Source organism: Guyanagaster necrorhizus (assembly GCF_019112545.1).
Source record: "Guyanagaster necrorhizus MCA 3950 unplaced genomic scaffold BT62scaffold_8, whole genome shotgun sequence".
In the NCBI taxonomy this organism is placed as follows: domain Eukaryota; kingdom Fungi; phylum Basidiomycota; class Agaricomycetes; order Agaricales; family Physalacriaceae; genus Guyanagaster; species Guyanagaster necrorhizus.
Window position 1 is genome coordinate 1,694,705 of NW_025064887.1, and position 15,047 is coordinate 1,709,751.

General features: G+C 37.2%; 1 protein-coding gene across 1 annotated transcript; it reads right to left on the reverse strand.

Annotated features, from left to right (window-relative positions):
- Window positions 1-8,108: 8,108 nt before the first annotated feature.
- Window positions 8,109-9,857, reverse strand: BT62DRAFT_891143 (uncharacterized protein; the record flags this gene model as incomplete). The annotated part of the gene is given in 3 exon segments (XM_043183055.1): window positions 8,109-8,333; window positions 9,730-9,740; window positions 9,752-9,857. Coding segments are annotated over 3 exon segments (342 nt in total), but the record flags the coding sequence as incomplete, so codon positions are not given.
- Between the last annotated feature and the right edge of the window lie 5,190 nt (window positions 9,858-15,047).

Here is a 15,047-nt window from a genome sequence, read left to right on the forward strand (position 1 = left end):
GATAAAGATTCCAAAGACCAGTGGGATGAAGAAATGGAAGATGAAAAAACTATTCTTGCTGTAGACCTGCAAAAGGCCATTCACATTCACACTATACATCACATGAATAACTTAGTAGCAAAGGTCAATGCAGAGAAAGAGGAGAAGACATTCAAAGAAATAGTGCCTGAATAGGCATGAAACTTTCGAGACTTGTTTGAAAAGAAGAGTTTCAATGAATTACCTGACCCAAAGCCTTGAGACCATGCTATAGAACTCATCTCCAATGCAAATGCTAATCTAGATTGTAAGATCTATCCTCTTAGCAATAATGAACAACAAGAACTTGACAAAAACTTGTCTAGTGAAAGGATTTAACCATTGAAATTGCCAATGGTCTCACCCTTCTTCTTCATTAAAAAGAAGGACAGGAAACTCTGACCAGTATAGAATTATTGGAAGCTCAATGAGATGATGATCAAAAATCATTATCCACTTTCTTTAATCTCAGAATTGATGGACAAACTCCACTGAAGAGGATCTGTGTGTGCACAATGTGAAACCAGATACAGCAGAGCATTATCCACTGACCACACTCACACCCACCCACACACAAAACTCTTAGTTTGTGAGGGGATTATAGTGTGATAAAAGTAGCAATCAACAAATATAATTGTCTTCTTCAATGAGATCACAGTGCACAAATAGTAATAGTGTGCTTACAACAGTCTGAGGTCTCTCTAAGTCTCAAAGCTTTTTGTTTTATCAGAACAAGAGGTGGCAACAGGTGTTGCCAGGCCTCAAGGCAAAGAGTACTGCAGCTCAATATAATACATCAAAACACTCTTACAAAACTCTTCAAAAAGTCCTAAGCACAGCTCAGATCAACTCAAAATCCTTAACACACACAATACATGACTCAAAGCTTCATGCTCTAAGCAAAAACCAATCACAAACATGTCCACAAGTGCCAAAGAGCATAGATCTCTGTTCACAAGTTTTCAAACTGATTGTAGACCCACAGGATTCAAACCTATGTGATCCAGAGACACAAAACACAATAAAACACCATCTGACAGACCAAAGGGTTTGAACCTCTGCCACCTGTAGCACTGTATATCACAAATACCTCAAAAACTCAAAATAATGCTCTTCAGACACTGCTCTCTTATTCTCAGATTAGAGTGCAATCTAAAACCTCTTATCAAATCAGGCTCAAGTCCTTTGTGAGCTTCGATGCCTCACTTAGTTCTCACAGCTCTCTCTAAGATGTTTAATAATATGTTTATTCTCTCACCTGAAGTTACAAACACAAACCCAGAGCCAGAGTGCAAGGCTTTCTGTGCCCAATACACCACAACTGTGGGGGTCAGAAACTTGTGCTCTACTCATACAATACCATATTTAAATACTCTACTATGATACTTACTAATACAATCCTCCTATGGTATCTTCAAAGTGTGGAACTCCATGCCAGATCCCATGAGTATTATTTATGCATGTATCACAGTTGCCATGCTTATTCTCTTCCTCACTAGGATTGCACAATGTTTCCTTGCTAGTTGACCTTGGCTAGCTGGTCTAGCCCAGTCTGCTTGCTTTCTTATTTCCTCAGTGACACATCTCTGACAGTGGTAAACTGTTCTGGACCCCTAGAGTTATCTCCCATGTCTGGAGTCAGCCACAATAGTTATGTTCTCTTCTCCAGTGTCTCAACATTTCCTCCAGCCCATAAATTGCACTACTTCTGGCCTGATATGCATTAATTAACTTACCTAATATGATATATGTCATACCATGGTATAATGCAGAGTCTCTCACTGTGTTAAGCATGCTAAGGCACTGTAAGTATATGTGCAAGTCTCTGAGCAGTACACATGCTATTCATCTCTGAGGGTAGTATTCCTCTATCTATTCCTTTGTTGCCATCATTTCATTTCTCTGTTCAGCATCCAGTTATTCAGATACCTTTCTTTGAGTCTCAGTTCCCTGTTCTAAAGCATGTTCCATCAGTGCATCATTGATCAATGTGATCAGGATTGCTGATCATATTTTGATCATATTCTTTTTATTTTTAGCATGCCTTCTTGTAATAGTATTAGTGTATTTAGGGCTAAATGCTGGAACCTCACATGCAGTCTAACCCCTCTGGTATTAGTCTGCTACTAGGCCATGCACTCTACTCCTTGTTACTTCAGTTTAGCCTTATGATAGCTAGGTTTCTGTGCACTCTTACTCTATTCTCAGTTACATGCTTACTGGACTGAAATGCAGTCTATGTATTCTTAATTTTTGCAATTTTACATGCCTGAACATGGAGAGGGCATGTCACTGCAGCACTAAATATTACACAAAATTGGATGTCCAATGGGAATACAATAATATGTGCATCAAAGAAGGCAACAAATGAAAGGCTGCTTTCCAGACTAACCACAGGTTGTTCAAACTGATGGTTATATTCTTTGGACTCACTAATTCACCTGCCACTTTCTGGTGGATGATGAATGACATCTTCAAGGACCTCATCACCACAGAAAAGATCATGATCTATTTGGACAACATTCTAATTATGTCTAAGACCAAGAAAGAATATTAATAGTTAGTACAACAAGTACTAGCCTTGATGAGGAAACATCATCTCTTTCTTAAGGCCAAAAAATGTGAATTCAAGGTACTTGAAACTGAGTATCTCAGAGTCATTATCAGTGAAGGAAACATCAGAATGGACCCTGTCAAGATAGCCAGAGTAACCGAGTGGCTGGAGCCAATCAAGAAGAAGGAGTTACAATCCTTTCTTGGCTTCACCAACTTCTACTGGTGGTTCATTTGAGACTATAGCAAGGTAGTCTGACCCATGATACAATTAACCAGAAATGTGCCATGGGCCTGAGGACTCTCACAACAATCAGGATTTAATGATCTCAAATGCCAATTAGCTGAAGACATCATCCTTGCCATACCAAGCCAAGATGGAAAATTCCAAGTGGAAGCTGATTCAAGTGAAGACACCATCAGAGCCATTCTGTCTCAGGAGCAAGATGGCAAATGGTGACCAGTTGCATTCATGTCCAAAGCATTAACAGTCACAGAATGCAACTACAAAATTTATGATAAGAAACTCCTCATTATAATGCTTGTCCTAGCCAAATGGCAGCATTATCTCATTGGAGCAGTCCAGATCTTTGAGATCTGAACTGACCACCAGAATCTCCAATATTTCCATCTCTCACAAAAGCTTAATTGCTGACAAGCCTGATGGGTTACAGAATTATCTGAATACAAATATATACTGCACCACAAAGCTGGTGCAGCAAACAAGAAGGTGGATTTCCTTAGCCACAGGGCCAACCATGACTAGAGTGGAAATGACAACAAAGGAGTCATATTACTATGATTTGAACACTTCCAGGCAATGATCATGCCCACAGAGGAGGAGATCCATGAGCATATCAAAAGTGCAATCCAGGATCCCCATAAATGGAATCAACAAATTGCCTCATCCCTCAACCATAAATGAGAACTAAAGAAGGAGAGAGACTTGATCTATTATGATGGATGAATCTATATCCCTTGAGATCAAAGACTTTGTGGTGAGATCATCACCACATGTCATAACCATGCAACTGCCAGACACTCTGGCATTGCCAAGACCAAAGAGCTTATATTATGGGAATATTGGTGGTCCAAAATAGATCATGATATCATCTGATATGTTAAAGCTTGCAAGATTTATCAATGAGGCAAATTCTCAACTCAACCCCAAGCCACTCTCCTCCACCCAAATGAGGTTTCTTCATCATCATGGACTCACATTTCAGTGGATATGATAACTGGACTTCTCAAAAATGATAGCTATAATACAATCATTGTCATAGTCAATTGCTTCTCAAAAGCAATCATTCTAATTGCTTGTTCCACAGAATTAACATCAGAGAGGTGGACAAAGATTCTATGAGACAAGATCTATGCCAAGTATAGCATGCCTCAAGTAGTGATTTCAGACAGAGATCCACAATTCATCTCAAAGTTCCTAAATGACTTGTATTGACTTCTCAACATCAAATGAAACACTTCAATGGCATACCACTCTCAAATGGATGGCCAGATAGAATGAGTAAATCAAAAAGTTGAAAAGTATCTCTGACTTTTTATTAACTATCAACAAGATGATTGGACAGAATGGCTAGCGCTAGCTGCTTTTCAACACAACAACAGCATTCACTCAGCAACTGGTAAAACGTCATTCTTTATTAATTATAAGCATCATCCACAAGTCATTCAAAGTGAACAGGCTCATATGATGACACTAGCATCAATGGATTTTGCCACAACTATAGCAAAAATCTATAATGAAACAAAGACAGCCCTTGAAAAGGCTGCTTCTAGCATGAAGAAACTATACAACAAACACCAGAAGCTGGCCTATAAATATTCAATCAACAACAAAGTTTGGTTGGATATCACAAACCTGCATCTTCCACATCTAAAACAGAAGTTGGCAGACAAACAAATGAGATCTTTCATGGTCATTGCCAAAATTGGCAATTCTGCATACAAACTATGATTACTAAAAACCTGAAAGGTTTATAATATCTTTAATGAGACATTATTAACACTATACATTGCACTTGCCTTTCCAAACCAGAAACAACCACCTCCACCACCATCAGAACTCATTGATGATGAAGAACACTATGAAATTGATAAAGTACTAAACTACAAATTATAAAAAGTCAAAGCCTGTAGCAGCAGAATGACAACAACAGTTGACTATCTAGTCAGCTGATAAGGATATGAACCTGAATCAAACCAATGGGTCAATGAAAAGTACATGAATGTGAAAGAAGCCATTCATGACTATGAACAGCAGATAAATTGACCATGAAGGGATAGAAGATTACTGCCAATGATGAGTCATTATCCTAATGAAAATCATGATATAATAACAATAACAAGGAGAAGCTTCTATCAATATCTGCAGAGGACATGTTGGCAGCACATTATGACTAGAACAAGATACTGTGAAATGTCACATCAGCCACCTCATCCCTGACTGTGACTGGATCAGAGGACTTATCTCTAACAAAGCCATCAGGATGATGGTCTTAAGAAGGGAGTAATGTTATGATTTTTCCTATTTTCTTTTCTTTTCTTTTCTTTTATTTGGAATTAACCCCTATTTCTGCTTAGTCAGAGTGCCTAGCCAGTGCTTAGGACCATGGATGAGCTTAGTCAGCTCACAGCACTGCCCAGATTCTGCTGCACTGCTGTGTGCTGTTTAATGACAGAAGACCTGCTTTGTCATTGCACAGCAGTAACAGCAGTAACAGCAGTAACAGCTCAACAGCAGACAATACACTTTTGTAGATATCTTAGCAACATTGAACAAAGTGCTCTATAGCACCAGAACAAACAATTAGGCAGTCATATCTTTAGAATGGACAACAATTAGTATATAAATAGCATAGCTCTTGCTGTAGTAATCCCAGCTTTGAGCTAAAGTTTATTCTTCATCATCTACTCTTGAGCAACTTGCAAACACCTTGACTACACAGCACCAACAATGCATGAGTGGACTTGATTGTTTTACCCAAAGTGCAAGGTAGCAGTCATTTATCACATGTTATTGGTCATATGGAATTTAGGCTTAATAGATCTATACATCTTGAAAGAGATTATGAAAGCTGGATTAATAGCATTGCAAGACATATTCTCCTCTATAGACAGAAAGTGAGATAAAGCATGAGGTATCTCAACCTCAATCTCTATCATGCATGAACAGCACTATTCAACTACCACTCCATGCAATTTACCCATAGTAGATAAGCACAATGTGAAACAGGAAGAGATAGAAAGTGTGCTCACTGTCATGAAGGATTTCATGGAACAGCAGACCTCTGTGAGTGATAAAAGGCTCTCAAGCTTGGAAAAAGCCATGATAGAGAACCAGAAGAGCCTCCTGATATTAATGCAGCAGCAGGCTAGCAGAGCACAGACACCAGCTTATGATTCTGGTCTCAGAATAATGGAATATGAACAGAATTACTCATGCACATGCTTCTTTTATGGAGATACAGATGAGCACTGCTGATAAACCAGAAATTGTTTGTTTAGACTCTCTGCAGGCAGGAAACACAAATCCTATTTCAGTAAGTAAAACCAAGGCACAGAATCTGAAGGCTGGTCTAAGCAAGTCTAGTCATATATCTCTATTCAATGACTAATCTCTAAAAGGGTGTAGCAAGGGATAGCTACAGAGATATAAGACACTGAATTGTTCACAGTGACTCACAGTATGTATGTGAATTTTCTTATAACAGGAATATCACATAAGAATCTGAATACTGGATGGTGCAACTTATATGCAGCATAAACTTTTAATGTTGGAATCTCTTCAAGTTCTTTTGTTAGGTATAGGAAGTGTGAGAAGGACACATAAGGGCAGCAGATCTCTTTTATGTTTTTTTTATGAATTAAAAGTTCACTAGTGTTGTATGCAAGCCTCCAGATAGAGCATAAGATGCTATAGCATTCTCAGTCAAAGGGTATTAGCCTATATGTAGTCTGTGTGACTGATTTTATTGGAGAGGTATTGTACTGGTGTACAGTTTAATATAGATGTTGAATAGTCTCAATATGGCTTATCTCTTCTTTTCTCTGTTTCTTTGTACACTACTAATACTATCTTTTTACTAATACCAACTATGTGACATTTAAACAGCCTTTGTAACTGCAGTACTAGCTTAATGAGCATAGCAAACTTTTTATTATATGAAGCCTTCAAGGCTGTGAGGCTTTTAGGAAATTTAGCATATTTAAAAGTTCATATAGCCAATAGTATACTAGCCCTTCTAATATTTCTTACAAATATCTAACTAAACATATGGTTAGTCCTCTGCAGCCAGCCTTGCATATGTGTTATGATGGGCCTTGTGGGCTGTATTAAGATACTATATGTATACTAATAATAATGTATGTCTTATATGATCAGGTATTATAGTGTCTGGCCAAACCTATGGCACTTATGAGAATCAAAAGTTTATGTATCATGAAAGTTAATGAGAAAAGTTCATAAGGTTGAAAAAAGTTTACAGATAAAAAAAAAGTTCATGTATAATATATAATTTTTACACATAAGGGGATGTCTGTCAATAATAGATAGTTCTTGATGAAACCACTACTATTGAACCTAAAATGATTGTTTTACTGAAAGCCCACTTAAGGGCAGAAGTCAAAAATAATTATTGAAGTCTGTGATTTCAGAGTGCATAGAGTCTAAAGGCTTATCACTGGATTGTTTATTATTCTCTTGATGACTGTAGTATCAACCTCTATCATAAGATACTTTACTCCAATGATCTATATAACAGCTTCTTTTAGTGCTCTGTACAGACCATACAGCTTGAGTTTTGGCTGGCTATATTTCATCTCAACAGCATTTAGAGGTATGGAACCAAAGTGAGAAGGATATCTTCTCTTCAGATTGGCTGAGTCCTCTTAGAATATGGCATATCCAACTGCCTGTGAGCTGATGTCAACAGCTAGTATGATAGGTGCTTTTGATTTATAGTCTGTTGGATAGAGAGCAGAGGAGTTGATGATTTTCTGCTTGAGTGCTTCTTAAGCTGCCTTCTGATCTGATCCCTAGAAAAACTCAATCTCTTTCTATGTGAGATTTACAAGAGACCTAACAATCAGACTGTAATTGCAGATATAAATCCATAAAATCTCAGTGGTGCCCAAAATGAGCAGATATCAGTCAGATCCTGATATGAGCCTCAGTTCTTGATCTTGTTGACTTTTTTATTCTCTGGTACTCAGCTCTCATAGATGCACTTGTGTCTGACTATTACAGCTTCTGGCATGCAGAAATAAGCCTTCTTTCTAAACCAGGTGCAGTCAGTATATTCCATCCACTGCACAATCTAATTGAGGTTTTGAAAATGCTTCCATATGAAGCAGTAAATTCCTGTATTATTGGGTATTGTCTCATAGCCACTGTTCATAGTCTCATAGCAGGTGATGAGCCCTTTCATGCCAGCATCATCAATCAATGAGATCATGAGATCAGATGTTTTATTCTGCAGCATGTAGGTTATATTCTCTTAGAGCACCTGCATTGAATTTATCTATTCTATCAGGAGCATGGTCAGCCAAAAAATGCCCAGAAGTGTTTGGAAGATTGTCAGATTTCTGCTGCCTACTGAAAGCAAATGCTGATCAAAGATAATAAAAAGACTGAAAACTTCATAACATACCTGTCTGCTGAAGGTGTCAGCCAGCTGTTTGATGAGCAGAGGTATCTCTGAGTTGCAAATAATAACTATATTGAGAGGCTGTAGATCATGAACAACCTATTGATGTGCTGGAAAATGGCTAAGCAACTAAGAGAGGCAAATGAGAAATGAATTCTCAAACACCAACATCTAACCACTCAATGCATGATCACCAATATAGGTGAGTTCAGGTGGTTTGATTATAATAGAAGCACTCTACAGACTCAGATAAATCAAATATAAAAATATAAAGACAGTTTATTTAAGGCTAGTTTGTATTCTAAGATGCAATACTTGCAAGGGTGGTAGGAATAAGACACAGTATGTGAATTGATACTTAAACTGCAGAGCTACAGTGCCCAGCTTAACTTAGAGTACTCTGAAATCCAATAAATGCTGAAACCCAATACCAAGTCTCTCAAGCACTGAAACTTGGCTAGCTGCATCTGTGGCCAGCTAGTAGTTCTTAAAATAAGAGAACTGATACTCAGATGCTAAAACTCTTATGAAGCTAGGACCCAAATTATGCCAAAACCCAAAGTTCAGTAAAGACTTCAACTCTTATTCAATACAGATGACTTAGTAACAATAGCTATCCAAGTTGAGATTACACATAAGACCACTGATACAGAAACTAACTACTGAGAGCTAAAACACCTAAATTGCAGAGGTGGATCACCTGCCACATAATTCTTCTTTGTTCTGCTTTTATATATAACTAACTGATACAAAATCTATAAATAATTTAGTCTGGTCACTCATTTTGCTTGGCTAGCCCTAAAAATTAAATTATTTTTCTATCTTGGTATGTCTCATATATTCTTTTCAGGTGATCTAGGACTCCTCTAGTGCTCTATTTCTATAGTCCATGATCATTTACTATATAATCAATCATCTTATAGTTTTGCTTGTTACTTTTGAACTGACTATTGATCACAGTCAATTGATCATAGTGATCTGAGGCAGCCAAGCTTCCTAATTGTGGTTTATCCTCTGAACTATGTGCCTCTTTAATTATTCATGCCTGAGAAATCCTCACCACATGTATTTTGCATTAGACCCAGTATGCTAGCCATGGGTTAATGAGTTCTACTTTGTTTTTACTTCTGGTTTAGGTGCTAGCTAGATCTTATACTTCACTGCTAGTCATGATAATAAACTTCTGAGCTAGACTATAGTATACCAGCCCTGATGGCATTTAGAATTGGCCCAAACATAGTATCATTTTTAAGTCCAAATTGACTTGGCATTTTACTATAGTGGTGTTATTTCTCTAAGTCCAATCTTGACTTTGAGGTTATTAATCCAGTGAAAAGTTGTTTTAGCTAAGTCCACATTGATCCTTAGCCTTCTTAGCATAGCATGACTATCAGCTTGAAGTCTCAGCTATAGCTCTTGAATGGCTAGTCATATAGACCTCAGCTTATATAAATATATTGTTTAAAATTCACAAATTTTAGGGCTAGCCTGATACAATGCATATCACTATAGTGAACATCCATCTTTCTTGAATTCTGTGAACCACTTAGAGCAATATAAAGAACTGGAAGGCTCATATATTTCTGAAGCAATCTTGTTTTTAACTGTATTTATGACTTTATGATATCTGAGGAAATGAGAATGTTTTTGTGAACCCAAGAGATATGTTCTACAATAGAGATGGTCACTGGGGAAAAGACATCTTCTCTGAATTTCCCCTTCTGTGACTCATCCCATGTGAATTCAGCTTTCTGCAACATCATGAAATGGTGCATGAGCTTCTGCTCTTCTTGCTATAAGAAATCTCCTGGGTGATTTTTATTTATAATGTCATAATTCTCTTGGATATAGTGTTCTGTTAGAGTGAAGTCCAGTGAATGAACTGAAAGGACCAGTATGTCTGTCAGCAGGTTCTCTGTGATTTTTTAGATTATCTGAAACTGTTCTAGTAATGTTATGAGTACATGCTTAATATAGTGTTTGATCTTTTTGTACTTCTTTTTCTTAGGCTTGAGTCTTGAGACTTTGAATATACCTATTGGTGTGAAGTGAGAAGTATTGGTCCATATGCTATCCTTTTCAAACAAATCCATAAACAGAGGATCATGAGGCTAGGAAACATGCTCTAGTGTTGAAAATTGAGGAGTAAATGTGGACAGTGGCCTATCCAAGCATCTGTCTGCCAGCTGGACATAATCTGCTGAAGCAAAGATGAAGGTTAAGATATTAAAAAGTGGGGTATTGTTGCAATGTTTGGCAATGATTCTGGTATTTCTAATATAAGATTGTGACTGGTTCAGGTCTAGAGTATGCTTGACCTGATTCTCCATTACAGCTTCAGTGGAAATAGCATATCTGAGTATAGAGGATATATCTATATGAGCTGATATGCTATCAGCTCCTATTGCAAGTGTGTGTGTCCATAGCAAAAAATCCATTAGTAGTTTTTTGATCATAATAGAGAGTTTTAATTCTCTTTGAGTGAAAAATAGATTCTCACTTAAGGAAATTTTACATGAGAATTGAAGGGTGAGCACAGCTCATGCATGTGCAGATTAGAGCTTATATATTTATATAGCCAGGAGAATAGAGACTTCTCTCTCTTATAGATAGGGATTACTGTTTCTATCCTAGTGTTTGGATTATGGATTGTGAGAATCTGCTTCCCATTAAATGGTTGTCAATTCTGGTTTTATAGAGGATAGAGAATTGTCTTTCCAGCAAGACATTGTATGCTGTATTTTTCACTACATACACTCAAAACAGTACTTCCAGACCCTTGAAGTTGAAAGGCACATTTCTGCAGAAGTTCAAAGACCATCCTATTTCTCTATTTGTGCTAGTAAGTGCAATTTTAATGGTCAGATCCAGAAGCAATCTGCATTGATATTATACTGCAGCAGATATGGACACCATTTAGGATCTTTCATCCAGTATGGACTCTACTTCATGCAGCCTACCAATAACTGGTGTTAAGGCCCTTAAACTCTCTGCTTTATCTGCTATCACAATATGCACATATCAACTGGTAGGCAGATATATGATCAGCAGCTGGTCATTTTCAACTACTGCTGCTCTAATTTTTCCAACTTTCACTAGTACTTTGCAGTTGGTCAGAGCCTCTTTTAACTTGTTACAGATCTCTGGACTTTCTCTATATAATTCCTTGATGAAAACCTCCAGTCTGGAGTCTAGTATATGTTTGTAGAGATCATCTATTGTCTCTAATTGAATTATAGGAGCTGCATACCTGTACTTTTTCTGATAGTCCTTCCTTGGGTTAGCTGGCATGGTCTACCTTTTGAAAGTTTTATTAGCTATATCTGTCTCTTTCACAGGCAGATGTATTGGGTCTTTGGCAAGGAGTTTGCTGATAGAGAGAATGGAGGCAGATAGCTGACTGGCTCTAGCAGACAGTATGACAACATCTACTTTCTTAAAGAGCTTGCCTGGCTTTTTACTCACAGACTTGCCATTCCTCTTGTTTTTGACTCTGTCCTTCAGAATCTGCTTGAGCACCTTTATAGCTCAATCTTCTTTGTTCTCCTTGGATTCTGACTCTGACTCTTCATCTAGATAGGCTATAAGCTGCAAGGTATAGACCTTTGCATGCTTCTCATATAGACCTATAAGCTGAGAAGAGATAACTGTTGCATATATATTGGTGTTTTCTGCCTTTGGTTCAAACTCAGGCAGATACACCAGATTTGCTATACCTATACAGTGCTGGGTTGATATTATATTGATGGCTGTGGACAAGCCTCTGCTATTCTTATGCCACTTTTCTATCTGCTGTCTGAGGTAACTATTTTCTCTGAGTAGCTCAGACCCATTGAGTATGACTAGTTTCCTTTTGATATGATTATACTTGATTAGCTCTTTCTCTTGGTCCACTTTTTTGGCTATGCAGTTTCTGTAACCAGCATCACACCTATAATATTTATATTTCTTATCTGGGTTGTTTCTTTCCATCAGCTTGTTGATGGTGGCTAGGAGTCTATCTTTTATAGTCTGCTTAGTTTTACCTTCAGATTCCAACTTCTAAATGTCTGCTAAAAGCCTTTTTTCAATAGTGGACTCTATTTTTGAGGTTATGTCCAGCTGGTTATTAAAGAAGAATCTGGCTTGAGGAGCAGATTGTAATGCATATAGCTGTATATACCCATACAGATTATAGTATGCTAGGGACAGACCTGTGGCTATAGTCTTAGAGAACTGATCTATAATGTCTAAGATGTTCTCTCCTGGTATTACCACAGACTGCTGTCCATACAGTGGTAGTGGCAGTATAGCTGATGTCTGACTTACTGGTGCACTTACTCTTAGCATGGACAAGGGTTCCAGATTGGCAAAAGATAAAGTAGCTGGACTCAAGTTAATATAAAGGGATCTGTAGCTTTCTAGCTGGTATTTGGCAGCTTTGCAGTGAAGAGATTATATGTGCACATATAGTGAAAACAGATACAACAGAGTGCTATCCACTGATTACACCCATACTAACACACACAATACTCTTAGTTTATGGAGGGATTATAATGTGATAAAGTAGTAACAGCAAATATAATTGTCTTCTCTAATGAATCCATTGCATGTGAATAGCAATAGCAAATGTATAGCAGTCCTAGATCTCTCTAAGTCTTAAAGCTTTTCACTCAAAACAAAAGGTGGCAACAGATGTTGCTAGACCTCAAGGCAAAGAATACTGTAGCTCAATATAATACTTCGAAACACTCTCACAAAACTCTCAAAAGATTTCAAGCACAGCTCAGATCAATTCTAAATTCCTAACACATACAATGCATGATTCAAAGTTTAGCACTCTAAGCAGAGACTAATCACAAACACATCTACAAGTGCTAAAGAGTTTGAATCTCTGTACATAAGCTTCTAAACTGATCATAGACTTACAGGATTCAAACCTATGTGATTCAAAGACACAAAACTCAATAAATACCATCCAACAGACCCAGAGGGTTTAAACCTCTGCTAATCTGCAGAAATATCACAAATAATGCTGTCCACAGGCTAAAGGGTTTGAACCTTTGCCAACCCATGGAAATAAACTGAAAAACCCCATCTGACAGACTCAAAGGGTTTGAACCTCTGCTACTTATAGTCTCTCACATCACAAATTCCTTAAAAATTTAAGATAGTGTCCTTCAGACACTGCTCTCTTATTTTCAGAATAGAACACAATTTAAAACCTCTTATCAGATCAAACTAGAGTTTCATGTGAGCTTCAATGCCTTACACAGTTCTCAGATCTCTCTTAATGATATCAATAACAAGTCTATTCTCTTATCTAAAGTTACAAACACAAATCCAGAGCTAGGGTGCAAGGCTTTCTGTGCCTAATACACTGCAACTATGGGGGTTAGAAACTTGTATTCTACTTATACAATATGGCATTTAAATATTCTATTGCAGTACTTACTAATACAATCCTACTATAGTATCTTCAATATATAAGACTTTGTTCTGAATCTTACAGATATTATTTACACACACATCACAGTTGCCATGCTTATTCTATTCTGGAACAGGACTATGCCTGCTGTTCTCTCATGATTTGACATCAGCTAGTTGGCCTAGCCAGATCTGCTTGCTTTTTTATTCTTCCAATAAAGCATTCTGACATCAGAGAACTGTTTTAGGCCCTCCAAGATTATCTCTCATATCTGGAGTCAGCTACAATGACTATATTCTCTTTCTGAGAGTCTGGATATTTTATCTGACTCACAATATATACCACTTCTAGTTTAGCATGCATCAATTAATTCATTCAATGGGTATGTATCATATCTCAGTATAATGCAGAGTCCTTCACAGTGTTATATGTGCAAAGGCACCATAATTACATGTGCAAGTCTCTGAATGTTATGTATGCTATTCATCTTTAGTAGTATTTCTCTATTTATTACTTTGTTGTCATTATTCTATTTCTCTGTTCAGCATCCAGTTATTTAAATACTTTTCTTTGGGTCTCAGTTTTCTGTTTTAAGATATGTTCCATCAGTATATCAATGAATGTGCATCCTTGATCAATGTAATCAGAAGTGCTGATCATATTTCAATTGTATTCTTTTTATTTTTAGCATATCTTCTTATAATGATATTAGCATGTTTAAGGCCAAGTGCTGAGACCTCATGTGTAGTCTAACCTCTTTGATATTAATCTATCACTAGGCCATACACTCTGTTTATTGTTACTTCAGTTTAGTATCATAATGGCTATGTTTCTTTGTACTCTAGCTTTATTCTCTGTTACATGTATAGTAGACTGATAGATAGTCTATATAGTCTCAAATTTCACAAATTTACATGTCTGAATATAGAAAAAGCATGTCAATGGACTTTTTCAACAGGAAATAATTCTGTCAGATTCTGATATGGAAATAAAACTGCCAATCTTTAGTTCACCATTAGTCATAGCATTGGGTGGAGAGTGGAGATGTACATTTTTGTATACTCATACTTTAAGAGGAGTGGATCTACTCCAGTGGTGAGGTTCAACCCAATATTCTGGATATACCTATCAAATCACCTAAATTTATCAAGTGTAGTAATAGGTGAAGCTCTAAAAATTCTAGCAACTTCTTCTTGTTAAGCCCAAATCCCATGTGACAATCAACACGTGATAAACAGTTTGGTACCTCGCACTTCGGGTATATCTGACTGAGTTCACTTGTGTGATGAGAGCGTTGTGTGGTTCAAGGCTTGACGGATTAGTTGAGCTTGAGATAAGATGGTAACGTGTAAACTTTAGTTCGAGACTGGGGTATTACAGTGAGAACTATGCTACTTAAATACTGT